Source organism: Simochromis diagramma, unplaced genomic scaffold (genome assembly GCF_900408965.1).
Source record: "Simochromis diagramma unplaced genomic scaffold, fSimDia1.1 OVJJ01000685.1, whole genome shotgun sequence".
Lineage (NCBI taxonomy): Eukaryota > Metazoa > Chordata > Actinopteri > Cichliformes > Cichlidae > Simochromis > Simochromis diagramma.
In genome coordinates, this window is record NW_024387477.1 from 15,956,985 (window position 1) to 15,978,885 (window position 21,901).

The 21,901-nt window shown below is 40.1% G+C and overlaps 2 protein-coding genes across 6 annotated transcripts in view; one reads left to right on the top strand and one right to left on the bottom strand.

Moving 5' to 3' along the window:
* Positions 1-12,806, top strand: srpx2 (sushi-repeat containing protein X-linked 2). The gene is made up of 10 exons (XM_040016648.1): positions 1-293; positions 2,860-2,931; positions 3,880-4,071; positions 4,900-5,076; positions 5,409-5,532; positions 5,619-5,740; positions 5,824-6,003; positions 9,412-9,545; positions 9,631-9,752; positions 11,705-12,806. Exons 1-10 carry the CDS (start codon positions 248-250, stop codon positions 11,883-11,885), a joined length of 1,350 nt encoding a protein of 449 aa, XP_039872582.1. The 5' UTR covers positions 1-247; the 3' UTR covers positions 11,886-12,806.
* The window catches only part of sytl4 (synaptotagmin-like 4), a 15,813-nt gene continuing 6,558 nt past the window's right edge, over positions 12,647-21,901 (bottom strand). For all 5 annotated transcript variants that reach the window (XM_040016646.1, XM_040016642.1, XM_040016643.1 and 2 more), the window contains 13 exons: positions 21,781-21,892; positions 21,510-21,695; positions 20,576-20,690; positions 20,413-20,503; positions 20,212-20,306; positions 19,245-19,337; positions 18,595-18,773; positions 18,119-18,221; positions 17,219-17,380; positions 15,368-15,473; positions 15,186-15,294; positions 14,863-15,071; positions 12,647-13,299 (listed from right to left, as the gene is read on the bottom strand). In XM_040016646.1, the coding sequence (XP_039872580.1) occupies positions 13,151-13,299; positions 14,863-15,071; positions 15,186-15,294; positions 15,368-15,473; positions 17,219-17,380; positions 18,119-18,221; positions 18,595-18,773; positions 19,245-19,337; positions 20,212-20,306; positions 20,413-20,503; positions 20,576-20,690; positions 21,510-21,695; positions 21,781-21,892 (1,709 nt within the window). In that variant the 3' untranslated portion in view covers positions 12,647-13,150. The remainder of the gene's footprint in view (positions 13,300-14,862; positions 15,072-15,185; positions 15,295-15,367; positions 15,474-17,218; positions 17,381-18,118; positions 18,222-18,594; positions 18,774-19,244; positions 19,338-20,211; positions 20,307-20,412; positions 20,504-20,575; positions 20,691-21,509; positions 21,696-21,780; positions 21,893-21,901) is intronic.

Sequence of the window (21,901 nt, forward strand, 5' to 3'; positions counted from 1 at the left end):
AGAAGCCCGTTAGTGCCACCAAGTGGTTTTTGTCTCTGTGATGAACTAGAAGAATATTTCCTTAACAAAAGCTGAGGAGGCTGCTGCGTGAAAGGAGCGCTCGTTGTTGACTGTGGGGATTATTCAGACAACTCTTTTTTTTTTAAAGCTTTCCTCAGTTTTATAGGTCTGTGTTGGACTCTGAGATTCTTGGAGTTGTACAAAAAAGTTAGATCTCATCCAGGAGTGTCATCTCTGCGTTTCTGACATGCGCCTCAGCCGCTCTGTTGCTGTCTTCATCTTGTTCTTCACAGGTGAGTCCATGCGACAAACCTAGCGTGTACGAGACAAGAAAACAAAAATAAACAACAATTCAAATGTTAGGGGCTAGATTTCATCAAAGTACCACGTGATTACAGTGCACGATGTACTTTCCTGTGATCAAAGGAAAAGTACAGAATCAACAAAGTAAAACTACTCCTTAAGGTCCCAATGCAAAAACGTTTGCTCCCAAGGTTTTGGATAGTGCATATTCTGTTAGCAGAAACTAGATGGTGAAGTTGAAACAGAGGCTGAAACTAACGAGCAATCTGCTGCTTCTGTTTAGCTACAGTAACCATGAAAACTCATATTTCCAAAGCGTAAGTGACATCTCTGATAAAAATGGGAAGCAGCAAGCGCTCATATTTAAGAGAGAGAAACCATGAAATCTTTGGCAAGTAAAGAATAACTTTAACTTAAAATAATGATTGTTTTGTTTTAGCTCAATCAATCAGTTGTTCGACTAAAGCTATCTAGCTATCTAAAGTAATCTAAAGTAACTACATCTGTCTGACAGTGATCTTCTCTAAAATGTAGATACTTAAAGGAAAAGTTATTTAGTCTAAGTTTAGTATAAATTCAAGGATTGGTTTTGTTGCAAGTCTCAACTAAAACAATTTGCATGAATATGTAATATATTAGATGGTTGGCCAAGGTTCAAGTCACTCATCTTCCCTGCAGCTGGGAAATACCTCCTTCTCTGCAGTAAAGCCACTGGTATTAGATCCAGATGTGCTGCATTTTTTAGGTGAATCGATGAGTACAAATGGAGGTTCCTGCTCCATTTGTGCCTCCACAACATCTCCCAACATGCAACTGGCTAAAATCCAGGATAAGATGACTTTAAAAATGAGCTGAGCTTCATTTCTCTTCAGGTGTTCCTTCCCCGTTTGCTGACCAAGCAGTTTAATTACGGCTCGGCTCCAGTTAATTACTGAGGAGTCCCCCTCCGGGCCAAACGTGCTAAAGCCTTCATTTAATCCTGCAAGATAATGACATGACCTGAGATTCCCCTCGGCAGCACATATGAACTCCAGTGATGATGAGGAGTGATTGAAAGGATGATGCTCGGTCTCTCAGCTTTGTCATTAGAGACGGATGAAATGTCAGATGAGCAGCAGCTTCTTTGTGGTCTGACTCATTTCTGCTGCATGGTCTCACTCTGCCTGCAGTGTGCATGTCTCTGCAGTAAAATCTGCCTAATGTGTGTCAGTGTCTGGGTATTCTGCACCCCTTAGTCATCAGAAGCAGCGTTTGAGTAAAAGCACCAGTCGGGCAAGCCTTTCTTTGTCATACGTGAGAAAAAATTGATTCTCTTTGGGTCCGAGAACAAGTTATGAGGGGACTATTTTCATACATATTATCACAAAAGCTGAATGAGTAACAAGAAGTCTAATCTCCAAGGTTATGTTTGCCTATTAGGAAAAACAGCTCAAATCTATAGAAAACCTCCATTTCAATTTTATCCATGTATAATCTCACATATCATTTTAATTGCCATATGCATGATAGTACACCCCACTTGCAGTAATGTCCATTTCTATATTTGAACACTGCAGTGATTAGCCTGTTATTTCCTGTGTGACTAATTCTCTGTGAGGGGAAATATTAGCCTGGGGAAGTGTATTGTGTGGAACATTGGGCTCTTTATAAGAAAAACAAAACAAACAACAAACCCCACTGACGGTGGGTTTAATCTGCTTATCTTGGGAAGAATCTGGAGCAGAGTAGGGAAATTAAATGTATCATTACTAATAAAATGCTTTAAAGTGGACTTTATTAGCTTGAGACTAAGTTTAATGCTGAGCTGAAGCAAAGGAAGCAGAGCAGGAACTGAGAGCTGGGATGGGGGGTGGGGGATTGACAGACTGGAAAGTTTGGCACTCAGCTCTAAACACAGAGTCATTTTCAGGATACTGTGCCTGAGCCACCACTGCAGAGAAAGAAGAGTAACAGTGATTTATTGTGCAGAAAGTACAGTACAAGAACTGTTAGAACATGGAAAATGGTGAGTAAGAGACACAATCGCCAAGTGGGTAATGAAAACATGCTGTTTGTCCTGATGTGTGGTGGAGTTAAAGTGAAAGTTTCAAAACATAACCAAGGCCATTTACATGCATCACCTCAAGAAAGCAAAGAGCCCCAGGAGTTTCCATTTCCTGATTGGAAATCCAGGTGGAATATTATTTGAGTTGTGCTAAAGGAAGCTGAAAGGAGGTTGTGGAAATGAGAGTGCGCGGTGAGAAAAGTTTGTCTGCCTGCTTCTGTGTGACCTACATAATATGTGCTTCAGTCGTATTATTTCACCCCAGCTGATGCTCAGGAGGTTTGGGGTTCGAGCCCTAGGCTTTTCTACATGTTGGCTTAAATACATGTCCAGGGGTTAGGTTGCTCCTGATGTTTCCATGTGAGTGTGTGAATGTTAGGTTAAAAGTGCTTAGGTTTTTTAAATACGTGTGAATGATACTTGTAGTAAGAAAGCTCAAAAAAGAGTAAAAAAGTGCTATTTGAGTGACAGTCTACCATAAACACATGTGACATGTCTGGTTGTTTTTTCAGCTGGCTCTGGGACTACAGTATACGAAAATGAGTTTACAGAGGAAGATACGACTCCTCAACTGGACTACACAAGTGCGTATGGACAACAGACACTCACTGGGGCTGGGCCATATGTCAGAACATACCATCAAACAGTGTCTATTAAAGATTTGGCCTCTGTCGCTCATATGACGGTAGCTAACACATCTGGTGTCAAGAATAAGCAGCTTAGTGAGAAAGTCTGTTAACTTTTAGGTTTTTGCTCAAAGACTCTTCTAGGAAACCAGATGATAAAGAGAATATAGATATTTATAGCCTGCTTACTTCTTTGGATCCAGGGTTATGCAATCCAGATGAAATGTTTTTTGATTTTTGTGTCAGTCACTGCTGTTAAAGCCATTAGAAAGAAAACTTGTTTATTTATTTTTTTATTCATTCTTTGCTGCCTTGATGTCTGGCTTAATCCTCTTCACAACGTTGCTTCAGTTCATTGAAGATTGGAGGCATTTGTTTAGGCACAGCTTTCTTAAATTCCCAACAAAGCATTTTAATTGTGTTGAGGTCGTCAGACAGATGACCTCACATTTGACTCTAGAATACTCTGTTATACATAGGAGCTCATGGTCGACTCAATGACTGCTAGGTGTCCTGGTCCTGTGGCTGCAAAACAAGCCCACACCATCACCGTGTTTGACACTTGGTATGAGTTGTTTATGCTGATATGCAGTGTTTGGTTTTCTCCAAATGTGACTCTGTGCATCACAGCCAAACATTTCCACTTTTGTGTCCTCTGTCCAAAAGTCACTGTTTCAGAAGTCTTATGGTTTGCTCAGATGCTTCTTTCTAATAATAATTTTTGTGGTGCTTTTCATCTGGTTTCTTGCTGAAGTTTGAATCTTTGAACTCTATAATAAAGACTGATTAACTGATATAGACAAGCACAGTCTGAAATCCCACTTTTCACATGAGTGAACACTGAGTCCAACACTCAGAGTCTAAAGGAATCACACAAATCTGATTCTGGCTGCTCTTTAAAAACAGACCCTTACTGGTGCCATCCTCCGGGTCTGACCAACGGTGAGGTGACCTGCCACTCCCCTCGAGGCAGAGCCTACAGGAGCACATTGGGAACGCGTTGCCAGATGAGCTGCGATCGAGGGTACAAGCTGCTGGGAAGACGCTCCATTATGTGCCTCGCTAATCGCCGCTGGTCTGGGACTGCTTACTGCCGCAGTATGTGGAGATTTTAACTTAACATGTGATCAGTTTGGTGACACTCTTTGTTTTTCTGACCAAGAAAATCGATCAGCAAATACGGTGAGTGTCTGTTATTTGAAAATATTCATTACATCTCATTCTTACTGGCCAGGAATTATAAAATCAGTTCAGTTCACATGTTCCCTTATTACCATGAGCACTGGAGTTGTTAATTTTATTCACTGGCACAACATGTAAGTGTTAATCCACTGCTGAAAATAGTCCCCAATTACACTTTTTTTTACTCTTTGAGAGTAATAGTTGCTTAAAAATGCAGTTCCCAGTTTGAGCCTTTTTAACAGCTCGGAGAGTTAAATCAAATCCTGTTTTTAGATATTTTCTTCACACGTGCTCACACTGCTAGTGTTGTTGATACTAAAAATAGAAAATCACCAGCCAAACCTTTTAATTCTTGGACTTTCCTGAGGTGGCTTTTTATGATTCACAGTTCAAAATAATAAATTGTTCTTTTTTTAATACTCTGAAGCAGACTCCTTAACAATTTTAACCTTTAAGGAACGTTTCTTTTGATTGCCCCCTCCCATACAGAAGGTTTGAAAAGCAGATGGGTGGGGCTTCTGTGCTTACAGTGGAAAGTGTGAGGCTGACGTGTCCATGTTAAGGATATCTGCTGTCAGTGATGTTATATAGACCCAAGAGAATAAAATAATCTAAAACTAAATGTTTAGAGCAGTCTGGTTCTTACTTGAACATACACTGAGCTCATTAGTTACAATTTTGACCATGTTTAATATGAACAGCAACCACTGTGGCCATTTAACATACTCTCTATGTGTCCATCAGAGATGCGCTGCCACATGCTGCCCCTCATTTACCATGGCAGGTACACCTGCACTCAGGGCTTTATGGTGGACTCCAGGTGTGACTTTGCCTGTGACACTGGCTATCGCATTGAAGGAGAACCATCACGCATCTGCCAGCACAGGGGGTCATGGAGCGGAGTACAGCCGGTGTGTTCAGGTACGCAGCACAGTCTCAGTGTGTAGATCCAAGTGAAGCCGACCAAATGTTTGGAAATTCTGTCAGCTATATTTTTTAACTTACTGCCATACATGGACTTTAAATCAGGCCATCTGCTCTGGTGTGGTTATCCTTCATTCCTTGACAGGATTGGCTCCTTTTACAGTCTCACAAAAACAAGCATATTTCCTCCTCGTCTGTTCTCTGGACTGAATCCAAACTGTGGCTTGTTGCTTTCTGAATTAAATTCTGCTCTTTATAGCTGTAGCAGTTGGGCAATGCTGACAACACGCTTGCTTCCTTTCTCTAATGCTGCATTGCCATTATTTCAGATACTGATCCTCCAAAGATAAAGTGTCCTCCATCTAGACTCAAGGTCGCTGAGCCTGGAAAGCTCACCGCCAAGGTGACCTGGGACCCTCCGACAGCCACAGACACTGCTCACAAGTCACTCGAGTATGTCGCCGACTTCCTTTATTTCCCTTTCCTGTTCATTATTAAATGGATTTGAACATTTTGTTGGCTACTGTGTCTCTCTGCAGTGTGATATTAGTGGGCCAGGAGCCAGGCACTGACTTTAAAGAGGGACTTCACATTATCCGATATAAAGTGTACGATCAGGCCAGGAACAGAGCTGCCTGCAAGTTTATAGTGCGTGTTGAGGGTAAGCTGCCAAACCGGATTTCTTGAGTTACTATTTTGTTATCACTGTTGTATTTTATTTACATGATTTTGTTTTCCATTCAGTGAGAAGATGTCCAGAACTCTTTCCACCCTTGCATAGTTACCTCAGCTGCTCCTCCGATGGGAACAACTATGGTGCAACGTGTGAATACCACTGCGAAGGAGGATACGAACGGAGGGGGGTGTCGAGTCGTGTCTGCCAATTCAACCGAAGCTGGGGCGGAGATCCTGCTGAGTGTGTTCGTGAGTACTGAGTCTGCAAATAGGTGACTTTAAGATGACTGTATAACAGTGGCAAATGTACCAGACTGACACAACAATATAATAAATAGAGTAAAAAAAAACATTTTTATATTGTAAGGTAGACCCTAGAATAATACATACAGAGAAAAACCCAACAATCATATGACCCCGTATGAGCAGGAACTTTGGCGACAGTGGGAAGGAAAAACTCCCTTTTAACAGGAAGAAACCTCCGGCAGAACCAGGCTCAGTGAGGGGCGGGGCCATCTGCTGCGACCAGTTGGGGTGAGAGAAGGAAGACAGAAAGACATGCTGTGGAAAAGAGCCAAAGACTGCAGTCAGTACTCAGTTGAGGCTCCATTAACATGAATTAGTGCATCAACTTATGGCACTGCCGAGGTGTTATGAACCCTGTGTTGCTTTGATGGTTGGTTCAGTCGATTCTTATCTACCTCTTGACAATACAGCATAGATACTCTGTGGTATTTAGGACAGGTGAGTTGACTGGCCACTAAGCAACAGTAATAATATGGTAACCATCGGGTAGCAGTTTTGACTCTGTGGGAAGGTGCTAAGTCCTGCTGGAAAAGGAACTGAAGTGGACCAACCACCACCAACACCGGCAGATGAATCGCAGACTGCAGAAACTTTACATTGGACTTCACACACCGGGGATTCTCTATCTGTCCATTGTTCCTCTAGACCAGGGGTCCCCAATCCCAGTCCACGAGGGCCGGTGTCCCTGCAGGTTTTAGGTCTCACCCTGGGTCCACACACCCGAATCACATGATTAGTTCTTTACCAGGCCTCTGGAGAACTTCAAGACATGTTGAGAAGATAATTTATCCAATTAAATCAGCTGTGATGGATCAAGGACACATCTAAAACCTGCAGGGACACCGGCCCTCGTGGACTGGGATTAGAGACCCCTGCTCTAGACACTAGGACTTAGATTTACCAAAAATTACCTTCATCTGAAGAGAGGCCTTCTGATGTTGTCTTTGGTTCAGGAGTAGCTTAATATTAAGACTGCTTCTTTCCCTGAGGACGTCTGTGGGTGGTGGCTCCTGATGCTTTGACACCACCATCATTCCACTCCTTGTAAAGCTTTCCCAAATTCTTTAATCGACTTTTCTTGTCAGTCTGCTCAAGGCTGCGGTCGTCCCTGTTGCCTTTGCATCTTTTCCTACCACACTTTTCCCATCCAGTCAGGTTTCCATTAAAATGCTTCGATACAGCACTCTGTGAACAGCCAGCCTTTTCAGCCATAAGTTTCTGTGGCTTACCCTCCCCATGATCGTCATCTGGACAACTGTCGAGTCAGCAGTGTTGTGGTAGTGTGTTCTAAACTAGATTGAGAGGTATATTGTATTTATAATGTTTGAAAATTCATTCATTCAAACTCAAAATGAAATCTTCAAATCATTTCAGATATATGGGCTCAAAATGTGGTCATAAATATTTTGTACTTGTAAATCAGGATTTGTACTTGTAAATCAGGATTTGTATGTGTAAAAAAGATTTGTGTGTGCGTAAAAAAGATTTGTGTGTGGACTTAGCCAAAAAAAAACCCTGCAAGATACAAGTACGAATTTTGACCCTATTTTTCTTCCTTTCATCTGATTGGTCAATGTCATGTCAATCACAAATGTAACAATCCAATCAGAGAACAGATGGGTTTGGCTGTCAGAGGGGCGCTTTTTTTGAACTGCAGGTCTTTGAAGGGAATAAATGCCCTTTTACATGCCAACCCAGCGTTTTCCTTCATCACCACGAAGGAAAACAGTCTGTGGTCGTCCAAGTTTGGTGATTTTTGTGTCACAGGTCTACGTGTTTAATACAGGGACTTCCACAGCCTTTTCAACAGCACTGCGGACCGTGGGGTGGGGGCGGCCAGTGTTTTGGAAATGACAGTCTTCATCACAAAGCTTTCTTCGTTATGAATTAGCATACATGTTTTTATTGAACATTTGAAGAACTAGCAAAATAAAAACAGAAACTCTTGTAGAGGACATAAAGTCAGAGATAGAAAAGATGCACCTGCTCCGGAGCAGGTGCATCTAGTACAGGTAGAGCTGCTGCAAAAACCCACAGAGCTCAGCAGCCAGCGCAAAAAATTCTGGATCCTTTGCTTTTAGTTAGCAGTTAGCATTAGCAGCACATCCTGCGTCCGATGTGAAAGGACTTTTATGCGGCGCACTGTGACGCACAGCAATGGTCCCAGGTCAGCCCTGACTTTGTGTTAAACTAATCCTAAAGTAATAACGGTATTTCTAACCACTGATATAGCACAACTTTACCCTTTCAACAGCTACTGAAAGTTAGGGGACCTAGCTGCTATTGGATATTTATATAGAGATCCTCCAGCTTCAAACTGTATCACCCTTCAAGGACCTGCAGTTCAAAAAAGCGCCCCTCCGACAGCCAAACCCATCTGTTCTCTGATTGGATTGTTACATTTGTGATTGACATGACATTGACCAATCAGATGAAAGGAAGAAAAATAGGGTCAAAATTCGTACTTGTAACTTGCAGGGTTTTTTTTTGGCTAAGTCCACACACAAATCTTTTTTACGCACACACAAATTTTTTTACACACACAAATCTTTTTTACGCACACACAAATTCTTTTTACACATACGAAACTGATTTACAAGTACAAAATATTTATGACCACATTTTGAGCCCATACAGATATTGCACTTCTGATTTTGTGAGCTTTAACCAACAATCATCAAAATTCAAACAAAAGAAATGAAGCTTGTAAGATTTCACTTCACATCAAATGACTATATGAAAGTAACTTTTCAGGATACTTGCATTTTTTGCACTAGTATATTAGTATAGTTAATAAACAGTTGTTTATCATGGCTGTTTTGCATCAACCAGCAAATATTTTATATACAGTGAGGTAGTAAAGTCCAGTGGTTCCCGACTTAAGGGGAAAGCACCCCACAAAGATAATTATTAGAGGAATAAAAAGTTCCACTTTACAGTTTCCTCTGTCCTTTTGTTATTTATGTTGTGACAGATATTCAGAGGCAGGACATTTTTGATGGTGTCTAAAAGCGTTGATGAGGAGTGATGATTACACACTTTCTTCTTAAGAAGGTCAGAGCTGAAAAGGCTGAACAGCGCTGCTTTAATCTTGAACAGCTCGTGCGATTTTACGCTTCAGCGAAAAAATTAATAAATTTAAATTTTTGGAGATTTTAGCCAGAGGTGGGGGATCTGGTTAAAGTCTCCATGGTGGCAGCAAAAAGTATGAGATAGAAGAGAATACATCTGAAATCTATACATTATTACAGTATGGAGTGCACTGCATACATAACAGAATGCTTTTGTATGTGCTTATGTACATGTGGAGGGGTATAAGTGGAGGATGTAACTATGACCTTTTGTTTGTAGCAATTGAGATTAAAGCCGATGTAAAGACAGCGCCAGCTCTCCTGGATCAGTTCTATGAAAAGCGGAGGCTGCTGATCGTGTCTGCACCCAACATGTCGGACCCTGACTACCAGCTCCAGAACATCATGACACAAGTGAGACTTTACTTGATCAGCCCACTTGAAGCCGTTTAATAAGTAACAAGAACCCAATCATGTGTTTCCCCTTTTCCTGATTCAGAAAGCAGATTGTGGATTAGCCCTCCGGCACGTAACCGTAATCGAGCTTCTGGGCTCTCCTCCTCGTGAGACTGGCCGCATTAAAGAAAGTCTTCTTCAGCCTCAAGTCATAGAGGGTTTAAGGTAATAATTTATTTGTTCAACAGTTTTATGGTTCTTTTATGGTGACTTTAAAAAATCCATCCTGAAATGACTTTATAAAATTTCCATTTCACTTAACAGTCAGGAGTTATTTTCACAAGCTTTAAATGTCAGGAGTCTCCTAATAAAAAGAGAGTCTCCATTCAAAGATTAACACTTCTAAATATAGCATAATAATCACTTCGATGGGATTTCAACAGACCCGACAAAACATCAGTAATAATCATCTGGCTTTTGGTTTCCCTGAGAAGCACTGCGATGCTTTTGAAGCTGAGCATTTTGCAGTAAAAATAAACATTAAAAAATAATTCATCTTAGGAAATGCCTCGATAAAGATTCTTTCCTACAACTGTGCAATTTGAGTAAGAAGCATTCCTCAGTTTTTCCAGACTGGAAACTCTTCCTAACCTAAGGTCTCACTGCAGACACACAAATCCTAAAGAGTACTGAGGTAAACTGAGTGAGCAGAGCTCAAATCATCAGGTGAATTGAGACATCAATAAAGGGACATGTTTTATCTGAACATAGCTTAGAGTTGGAAGGAAATACATCGAATTGTAATTGAAAGCAATGAGTTGAAAGCCAACAAGTATAAAGCTGCACTGAACAATACTCTTTTTAATACAGTGAGCGTGCACTCTCCATAGACTGTATATAAATGATGGCTGTAACTACCTCGCTGTAACCCATTGGTTCGCTAAATCCTATTTTGAAGACTTGTTTTGAACATTTTGGCTGTCACCAGCTTATTCTGAGAATATATTCATCACAAGGCAGTAATGTTATTCCAGTTTAAATGGGATCATCATTCACTTATTTTTGTACTAAATAAGACATGAAACTAGTGATTGAGACCACAAACCAGAAATATTTTAGGATCTGTGTTCACATACAGTGTTTCTTGGGGTGGAAGCAACCTGGCGCTAATTATATGAGCACTTCTGTGAAGAGTTTATTATTGCTATGCTATAAAAGCTTTTTTTTTTTTTTTTTTTAAATCTCCTCCATCACTATTTACAGTGCTGGTATTGTAAATTCTGCCCAATGTTGAAAATACTGTGTGTACAGTGTTTTGTACTGAGGTTTGAAGTATAAACAGCACCGATCTTCTTGGTATTTGTGTAGAAAACAGATGCTGAGAGTCCAAAAAAAAAACACAGACTGTGGACAGAGGCCTGTATTGAGGCCATAGACACAATAAGAAGTGGGGTCTGTTTACTGATCATTAGAAAGAATGTAGGTTTAGGGCACTCAGATGCTAACTCTGAAGTTTCCCCTCAGTTCTCCTGAGTGTTTTAGACGTCCTTATCCTTGTTTTAGTTCTAGGGAGCACAGTTCCAGTCCCTCATCGCTATCATAACCTTTTCAATCGTAGCAGGCAGCTATAACCGAAAACTAAAAGCTAAATTTATCCAAACAACAAAGTTACCAGGCAATGAACACCCTGAGGCATTCAGAGCTGTAAAGCTTGAATCAATTTCTCAAGTCTCTAAAAAACATGCCTGACATTATTGTAACAACTTTATATGGTGTTATTCTGTGAGAGGCTGGGAGACTCTGCAGGACTCAGAATTTGAGACGTGGAAGATAACGGATGGATGTTTTTAAATTCAGGAATCAAGTGTTCAAAACTAAAATAGATAATGCAGCTTTTATACTCCAATCTGATCATTTTGAACACCTAAAGAATGATGTGTGACTACTTTGAGAAGGCAAACCTTGAAGCAAAAAGTTGACTTTTTTTAAGCAACGTTTGCCAATTATAAATATCCAGATATCCAGAATATTACAAGGATGAATTATATATCATCCTTGTAATATATATATATAATTACTATTAGAGTAAAATGACAAAATGCAGACTGTAAAACTTTGTTATTTGTAATTTTCACTGTAGAGGATGTGTTAATGGCTCTTATTGGGTTTCTCCACAGGCAAGCATTCAGAATATCCAGAAGCTACTTCAGCATGGTGCTCCTGGATGAGCTCGGTCTGGACCGAGAGCGCTTCATTTCCCCCGTGGGTTCAGATGAGCTGTTCTCCTACATCGACAGTTTCCTGCTGGACGAAGAGGAACGGGAGAAACTGGAGCTCCGCAGCGATTTCTGTGACTAATTTAATAAACCTCTGTCGTTGCCACAGCAATGCACTCATCAGTATTACTAACACACAGTGAGTAAGGACAAACAACCAGAAACCAGGTTCAGAGGAACATTTGAAGCGGGGAAAAAAAAGACAAGACAGCAGTTCCTTGTTTTAAAATGTGATTATACAACACTGAAGTGCAAGCACTGTTTGCTCTGTATTAAATCATCAGCCAAAGGGGTGCTGACAGCAGAAAGAGTTTGCCACAGAATATCTAGCATTTAAGATTAGAAGTAAAACACACCAGCAAATATGTGTATATACACACACACACACATATAGAAATGTAGATATGTATTTGTATGGAGCTTCTTTATTATCAAAGAAAATTCCCAGCTGGACTCAGATGTAACCAAATTCCTTCTAGAAGCATCTTTCACCACATCATACACTGAAATGCTTCTGAGCAGTTAGTCTGAAGCAGTATATAAATCAACTTTAATTCAATAGGATATAAACTTGCATGCATAACAAGTCAGATCTGATAAATATAATCTACTGCCAACTTTGCTCTAAAGGTTATAAAAGCTTTATCTCCTAAAAGTTATATTTTTTACCAACATTTAAAAAAAAAAGCGGAAAAAAAGTGTAGCGTGTGTAGTGTTGCTCTCTTTTATCTTTAGTTTAAAGTGGAGAAAGTGAAAGAATGTCTGAGTTTTGTTTATTTTTGTTTTTTGGTGGAGAGAGCATTGAGGTAAACGGTGTTACCAAAGATAAAATGTTCTTTATTGAAAAACTTCTCATGCAAGTTATACAAATAGTAATGTAAATGCACTGGTATGGATTAAATAAAGCAGAATTTCTTAGAAGCGACAGCTGAAATACTGCATAACCAGTTTGTTTCCCCACACCAGTATACATCTCGACACAAATAAAGAAAACTGTGAGAAACTGCCAAGTGCTGTGCATGATTTTGAATAGCTATAATATATATACAGTTTGAATTTTTAAAAAAGTGACTGCTTTAACAAAATAAATTTGTTGTGGTGATGCTTTGGCACGCTTCCAAAAGGTTAACACCCATCTGCAGTTTGGGGGCCGTGTTAAAGATGAACCCCGTGCAGAGAGAGCAGGTGTGAGCAGCTGTGAAGTGTCACGACAACAAACTGGGTGACCGCTCACTTCAAGAGACCGGCCTGCTCTGGTGTGACAAGCTTGAGAAAATAAAATTAATCCACAATCCCATGTTAGTCTCACAGGACACAGCTTCTCATCATCTCAGGCGTGTGCTGTCCTCATTTGCCCTTCGCCTTCCCCATAGTGGAACGCAGTGTAAGAGTGCCCTCTGCCCATGAGTCCGGGTACTGCATCATCTTCTGCCAGAGACTAATCTCCTCTCCAACCGAGTCCAGCTCCACCTCCTCTTTGCCCACCTTTACTGTGCCTGCAGGGTTAAGAGTGCACAGTCACTGCAGAATCTGTTTTTATCATTAATAATGGTAAATTCTACAACTGTTTTTTCTCAAAGATGCTTAATTTTTGTATTTTAGTTTAATTGTAAAACCCATTATATTGGCATGAATTTCAATTCAAGTCATCTTTACTCCACTGTGACATATTGCTTGCTTTTAGGCTGACCAAATGTTAACAAACTAAACGTAGAGCAAAGAGTTTTAAGGACAAATATATTTTATATGAATGCAAATTTCCCAAACCCCTTGCTACTAAATATAGCACAAGGAAGCTAAAGCTTAGTCTTAAGGATGATTTTTTCCAGTTGTGTACATTCTCCTTTTAATCACAATAACCTTCAAACTGTTATTTCTGTTGTTTTGTCTTTTAATCATTTGATTTTGCTGGGGATACATCCATCAACAGCACATCTTTCTCCCATTATATTCCAGACAGTTCTGCACAGCGTGTGATTGTGGTCAAATTTCCCCAATGCTGGGTGTAGCTTGAACAAAGAGGGTAACATTTTACTTAGCAGGAGGAAGTAGCCTTTCAATGAAAGCCAGACCTTAGAACAGTTTGTTTTACATTGTTGATTTCTGAAAACAAAATTTGTATCTCAGTATGAGAGGTGAGGGGGACGAGAGATAAAAATGCTGTGCAGGCCCACATAAAGGAACATGTGGTCACTCCTGTCCGATTGCCCATAAATAATATCTGACAAATGAATTGGTTTGTTAACAGGTTATGTTTTCATGTTTTGTAAGATAATTGTTTTTTTGTTTTTTGTTTTTTAAATACTGACTCACATCCCTTTGTGCATGTGCAGTTTTAAGTGCATGAAATGGGAGATGACGTTCATTGTGCTCATTTTTCATTCAAAAGTTCTTCAAACTTAAATATATTCCAGAGTCAGAGATGTTTTTCCTCTTTGCTTTTCCTTGTTGAAGTGCAGGGGGACTGGAGGGACTTTTGTATTAAAAAAAATAAATAAATAAATCATGCAACTTTAAAAGACGCCCACAAAATTTACCTAACAAATACAGGTAATACTAAAGGAAGAGGAAACTGCTTAAAAAAAATATAAAAATACAAATAATTTAAATAAATAAATAAATACTGGCAGCTGCTATAGCTACCACCCAGTCTCTCAATGGATGTGCCTATGGTACAAATTTGAAAATCCTAGGCGACTTTCTTCTCGAGTTATCACATTCCAAGATTTTTCTGAAAACTTCTGACCTGGATGTTGAAATAACTGAGATTCAAACTATCACATTAACAAACTTGGGCGTCCATGTTGCGCGCCTGCCTGTTGCGGTGATGAAAATACCCCATCAGCCTTTTACAGGTGAGGGGTAACAATGGTTGCCGACCTCAAAAATCTTTGTAGTTTAATGATTTATTCCACTTGCTGGAGACAGCAGCAAAGAAATAATAGTCTGGTTTATCCCCCCCCCCCCAACAAAAAACAGTCCATCTCACATATGAGCTTTAAAAGCGTGAAAAAAGGTGAAAAAGACGACACCAGGACTTCATAGATCTTATCATTTACCTTCTCCGGAGCTGAGGCGGACACCTCCCAGGAATTCATTGCTGTGCAAGGACTCTTTGTCCCACACAGTCAGCTCCAGACACATCTCCTTCAGCTGCTCCAGAGTCAGCTCCTTGTACACGAATGTTTCATTGTAGTGGGGGTTCAGGCTCTTCTTCATAACTGGAGTCTTCCTCTTTGAGTTCTTTGCCTTAGTTGGGAACAGGTAGCTGCAAAGCCACAAACACCAAACTAATTTAAAAAATACAAATTCCCGTTTAAAAACCATGAGTGCGTTTATTAATTTTTTTATTGGTTTAAGAATTGGACAGGTGATCACCAACCCCTTCACAAAGCTATCCGATGTGCCTCCTGACTTCATTGCCATCAAATTCTTTGCCTCCTTTATTAGGACATGCAGCTCTCCTCCTTCCTCCACCCTGGCTTTTTTGTCTGAACGGGAGAACAGACGAGCTCAGAAATTTGAAGCAAAGCCAGAGATAGAAACAGCCACTTTTTTTTTTACCTTTGGTTTTCTCAGCTGTTTGCTTTTTAGGTGTGACAAACTTCAAGGAGATAATCAATTCCCCTTTGTACTGAGCAAAAGCTGAAGGTGGCACAACAGAGGCTGCCTGTTTGAAAAGACAAGAAAAAAAAAAGTACACATGTCAATGTACTAACATGGAAACTCAAACCTGTAAATATATGAGACAACATCTGTAACAGCCAGGCTCTTTTCTTCATAGCTAATCAATACTGTCGCTTTGATTTAAATTGATTGACATTTGGGCTGCTCGCTCTGGTCTGTAATGTGCTTTTTATTATTCTTGCTGCTTGCTGAAGCCATCATTTTGTCCGGTCTCCTGCACAAGGACACATGTACGTAGTTACTAAGATTCTCAGGTCTGCCACTGCTTTCATCCAAATGCACTGATCTGCAGGTCAATAAGTTTCAGGGCGTTTTCCCACCTGCAGTGTTTAGTCCATTTATGCTTTGTATTCTGTGGCAAGGGTCTGTACGGGCTAGCATCTAGCTGTGAAATAAATTTTTCATGTTCTCCAACAGTCCAGAACACAACACCTCCTTTCTGCATTTACTGTTGTTGCTTCTGCCACAGACACATCAGGCCAATAAGCAGACCGACTACTCTCTATGTAGTGACGCATTTTGTTTTGCTTGGAGTGCACTTGGATTTTTTCTTTGTGTAAAAACAAATCAAATCACAGTGAAAAGCTACAAACTCATCAATGAATTCTGACCAGATTTAACAAACTATAGGTGTTAAAATGCCCTCAATGAAAAGCAGCAGTCCACAGAGGATGGACTGCTAGTGTGGATGCAGACAACATGTAAAGCGTGTTCACTGTGGCTTTATCTCTAAGTAATAAAGAAAAATAAATCCAGTAAAAAAGCAGGGCAATAGAGCACAAGCACAAACGCTTCATCTAAAATCAGCCCTCACCTGGTTTTACAGTGCTGCTTACAAAGACTCCCATGGTATGATCAATATTTTAGAGATCAAATTAAAGTTACATGAGCTTTATTAAGATTTCTTTACTGAACTTTCTATAATTAAACCTCAGACAGCAACTGCCAGCTCAACCAAAGGTAATTTCTACAGTAAACAGCTCAAACTGGATCTTGTGATAACACAGCAGTTAGGTTTTACTGGTTTTCACAGATCATGTGACTTTATCCAAACAACTGCAGTTTATTGTCCATGTTGTAAATACCCGTATGATGCAATTCATAAAGGAAGAGACATCATTCACAGCAGCGTTGATAGAATTATAAATTAGTACAAAGGCTATTATTTCAGCCTGATAAAGGAAGCGGCTACCTGGAGCAGCTCTCCTTTGCTTAGAGACCCTTCATTCAAATTCTAGTTAATTCATAAAATGTTACATGGCTCTGGATAAAACAGTAAGCTGATGATGAGTGGTGAGGAAGGAGTAAATGTTTCAAATAGAAGGGAGACATTGCCTGTGTGAGGTCTCCTCACTTTAAAGTAATTGAGGTTTAAAGGTCACAGTGTCACTAAGAGAGGAATCTATCAGCAAACACCTGCTGGCATTTTGCAGATAAACCAATTAAAATCAATATTTTAATTTGTTAACCGTTTCATCTAAAATGGTCCAGCTTTGTTTGTATTAGTCACATGGTCGAGGTAGTCATTCAGGCTTCCTTCAGTGCTTAAACTGGGTGGGGCATCAGTGCACGCCCCCGATACGCAGTTTAAAATGTGTGCAAACTCCACCTATTCAGCACGACGCAGATGTACACTCTGCATCGGACCTCATGGGTAAACAAGCCATTTGTTGAGTTTCAACATAGCTACAAGAAAACTCCTTAAAGAGCACAGAATCTCTGCTCTACCTTTGCCAGGAGAGCCATGCGCTCCTCCTGTGGGGAGTCGAGGTCTCTGCAGTCCAAGGGGATCTCCACCTCTCCCAAGAAGGCGTTGCGGCTGAGGCGACCATGATGCCAGACTGATATCGAGAGGGAGCGAGTGGACAACTGAGAGCGGTTGATAGAGTACTGGTAGAAGAAGAGAGGAGACGTGATGATCAAAAGCCTGATAGATAATTCTCCAACGCGTGGCTTTGAGGAGCTTTTTAGCCCGTAGTTGAACCTCGTCAGCTCACCAGGATGCCACAACCCACACAGTTATTCGCCGCTCACATTTTCAGTGAAATGTGCAATATTCACAAAAAACAAACTTTTTTTTTTTATACTGAATATGTATTGACCCATAACTGATTGACCCAAAATGCCCATTTTAAGCCAAACCCTGATCTGCTTCTGAAACAGCTTTGTAGTTTCAAATTATAATTTACAATCTGGTTAAATAATATGATCTCAGGTGTGAGTGGTGAAATAATTCACACCACTGCTACTGCTTCAACCTCCAAATGTGGACATTTCAGTCTTTTAAAAGTAGACAGGAACACAAACTATGACGTGAAAAATTGAGATTATTTAACAACAACAAAAAAACAAAACATGTTGAGATGGATCTTTCTGGTTAATTTCCCTGTCAACAGTTTGCTACTCTGCTTAAGCTGACTCTACACTGAAGGCTGGGACTAAAATCAATATTTGACAACAGCTACTCTAATCTGCAAAGTCAATATCAACCTTAAGGTCTCCGTAGGTGCGGTCATTATTTGCAGCAGACATGGCGCAAGGTCGCTAATAAGGGAGCGTCTTTAAGTCAACAGGGTAAGATCAACAGTTGGAGTCCAGTTAGGCATGAGAAAAATGATAAATCATCACCTTTAAAGTTTCACTGTAGACTGGGTTTATAGTGTTCCTCTTGGTGCTGGTTTTCTTTTTGCTCTGGCGAGATTTGTCAGGGAGCAGATAACATTTGACATAGCTGTAACATAAACACAGAAGCAGGTCAAATCATGAGTCTCCCTGTCATTATTACTGCTCATCTGTTGTATTTCCTGACTAAATGCTGAGAAAAATGTATGTCTGTTGACACTCAATTTCCTGTGAAGCTCAACTAATCAGCTCTGGGATGTGTTTACTGAGACTCAGTAAACACAGTAACCTCTTATCGACATTGATCAAAGCTTTGCTTACATTACTGAGGGGTGTGTGCGCAGTAGAAAAATGTGTAGTTTTTAGGCACAATCAACAGTGCTGCTTAATCTGAAGGTTAAAGTTTGACTAAACTTCGCTTTTAATTTTAAATTCTGCCAGTTGGAGCTCGATGTAGGTTTGGGTGTAGTGAAAGCTCTTACGGGTTGCAGACACTCCGTGCAGCATCGCCATAAGCCAGCTGATGACACTCCTTGATGAAGACCTGGAGGCTCTGGCTGCTCTCGTCGTAACTTACAGAGAACACAACATCTCCCTTCACCTCCACACTGTCAAAGTCTCCAGCTTCACTGTAAAGGCTCATCATGCTGCCCAGTGTGCTCTGCATGATAACAAACGATCATTAACGATGCCTGCATTTGTTTCAAGTTGATGACAAATATTCAATTTTAGTTAATAAGTGGAGAAACAGACTCAGTGCTTCAGTTTAAAAAGTAATAGCAAGGGAACAAAGAAGCTACAGATTGAGAAAAATTCTACAAAGATACAGAAAGATTGTTAGGCACAAATTGAGTTAAGCATTATCAGGATGTTTCGTAAATCCATATTAATAGCATTAAAGTCGTCTTGGTGACAGCTTTGCCTTCTATTCAGGCTCTGGTAACTATAGAAACACTTTGCTGGACCCGCACTATCGGTTTTGCACTTCCTAACGCGCTAGAGGATTTCCTGAGGTTAAAGATCCTTGTTCAGATAAGCAAGTATCAGCTCTGTTATGAGACACGTAATGAGCTGCACTTCAAAAACTACTTGAGAGACCTAATGTGAGTTCTGAGAGCTGTCATTACTTTACCTTTGAGCCACGCAGGCTGGAGGAATTTGAGTTCATCGTTCTTCTATGAAAGCTAACCAAGCTGTCGATATCTTCTTCCTCTTCTTCATCTTCCTGCGGCACCACAATACACACTTAGCAAGTTTATCATACACACACAGACTTTGAGACCCAGCAGAATCATCTAGTTTCAAAAAGATATGAGGTTTTCAGAAAAATAAAAGTTGATTTAATAACCGTTTAGCTATTGACTAAATACCCACCAAATTACCGATCAAACCAATGGCATTTTAATTTAAAGGGCAGAACGTATCAAAATTTATTGATCACCAAATGGATTGACCTGGATTTTGCTAACATAATGCACTTTTCCAGCAAAAAAGATCTCCAATGATGGATGAAGGGCGTGCCCAACAGTTTCTCTAGCTTTCCAATTTTCACTCACTTCACAAAGTGAGTGTCTAGCAATGTAGACGTGAGAGGCCCAGGGGTTAGCCTCCTGTTGCATGCCCAACCACCACCTTTATGCAAGTTATTACACAACCGCCTCCATCACTTAACAGACAGACAAGATTTCATCTGGAGGGACCGTCTTTGAAAATGTTCCCAGTTATTGCTCTTTTAAAATAACAGAATGCCACCTCTCGCCTGCCTTTGCCACTCAACCTTGTGAAAGTTAATCTGGCTTGAATGCTGTTGATATCCACCACGAGAACAACTACTTTTGATCAAATCTAACAGCCCAGAATGTCACTTCTTCTGCCCTTGTCATCACCTCTGCTGTCAAAAATCATCCTTAGACATACTTAAACATCCTCTGAAACTGGAAAGGTAGCACTGGGGATTAAAAAAAAAAAGGCAATAAAATGGTTGCAGGATCCGTTTTTGATGATTCTTTCACATAGCTACATTGATGGAAACAATGTTATCCTTGGTAATTAACTTTAATGTGACATTATAAAATCTAAGCAGCTACACACACACTCGCCTGTATATCCAAGCCTGGTACAGATCTGCTCCTTTTGCCCAGTGATGCCTCTGATGTGTCACGTTCATTACGCAGGTCCAGTGTTGATGCATACTCTAATGAACACACCAGCAAATAAATACATATAATAAATACAGAAAAAACACATTTTTGTTGTGATTACGGGGAACAACACTGCACATGTTAACAGACAATACAAACCTGCAGGTTTTGTGCCTCGCTTGATGCTCTTCTTAAAGAGTCTATCAACATCCAGCTCTGGGTTTACAGTGGAGGATTTTACTTCTGGGGCCTAAAGTGACCAGAAACAAGATGCGGTCAGAGAAGGTGGCGAAAATATTTCAAACAATGAAAACTATCTTACAGTGTTGATCTCTGCGTTGGTGGTTTCACTGCTGACAGTATCTGCTTTGATGGAGACAGTCAGACTGGAATTACTGGATCCTACTGGGCTGGTTCGAACAAAGCTGTTCTCCTTCCTGGTTGGCAAAAGAAACAGACGTTTAACAACTACAATAAAGACCTTTTTTGTTCTAATATACAAATAAAAACTTTTAGTTTTGTAAAGAAGTCCCATTAGCCTCAGATTTGCGTTTCATTTCAGTTGTGTGACCTCAGTTCTGAAATCGAGAATGGGAGAGCACTTTAATTAAAACTACTTTGGTGGATATTTGAGGCCTGTGACCCTACTTAGCATACAAACTGAAAACTGCATTAGAAACAAGCCCCCAGCTGGGCTTCCTAATTTAGATGGGATATTATGCTGTTCATGATCCCATTTCTAAGGATATAGCACAAATCAACACATAATTATACTGACAGTAACACGAAGAAGTGTGAAGTCCAAGGTCAGATATGATGGAAACTTTGTTTAGACATACTAGGGCCTTACTTTGCAATAGTTTGTGTACCAACACAACTTAGAAATGATTAACAACTAGGTAAATATAGGAAATTAAATATGCTGCTTTACTATACTGCAACATCACTGAACTTTTGAGAATATTTACATTGTAATAAGTTCTTTTTTAGTACACAAACATTACAGGCTTAATAACAATCAAATGTAGGTTAAAATGGCTGTAACTGCTCTACTTTCTCATAACGCTGTCACATAAATATCATTATCTGTTAGTTTAAAAATACAGTCTGCGTTTTTCAACTTTTCTTATGATCAGACCCCACTTTGATCTTAACGGTGTCCGACTAAATACTCAATTAGGAGCTAAACACCATGTAGAAGAGAGCTAAATGTCGGTCTCAAAAATTGCTATTTGAACAGCTACACCTGGGTTTACCTTGGTTGCTCAGGCTCGGGGGTCACACGGCCAGACTCCGTCTCAGTTTTAACGCTGGCTATACTGGAACTTTCTACAGACTCCGTGTCACTGCGATTTGAGTTTGATTGGACCTTTAATTCTTCCTCCTCCTTTGATTCCAATGATGCCCTTGAAGTGATGGATCCAGTATAACTGCTTGAATTACTGTCAACAAAAATGCGAGTTTGAGAAGTGGCTTAATGAACATTTTTAAAACCAGACAAAACTGATGTTAAGAGTGACAGCACACCTGTTGTCGACCATCTGAAGTTTCTGCTTCGTCAGAGAGGGATACTTAGGAGGACCTGAATTTATTTCAGAACTACTCAACAGGACTTCACCTGCTGTCTCTCGTTTCTTCGCTATAAACA

Coding starts and splice junctions, on each gene's coding strand:
- srpx2 (XM_040016648.1), top strand. CDS start 248: ATGCGCCTCAGCCGCTCTGTTGCTGTCTTCATCTTGTTCTTCACAG. Junction 2,932..3,879: donor TCCTCAACTGGACTACACAA/GTGCGTATGGAC, acceptor CTTTAAAAACAG/ACCCTTACTGGTGCCATCCT. Junction 6,004..9,411: donor AGATCCTGCTGAGTGTGTTC/GTGAGTACTGAG, acceptor TTTTGTTTGTAG/CAATTGAGATTAAAGCCGAT.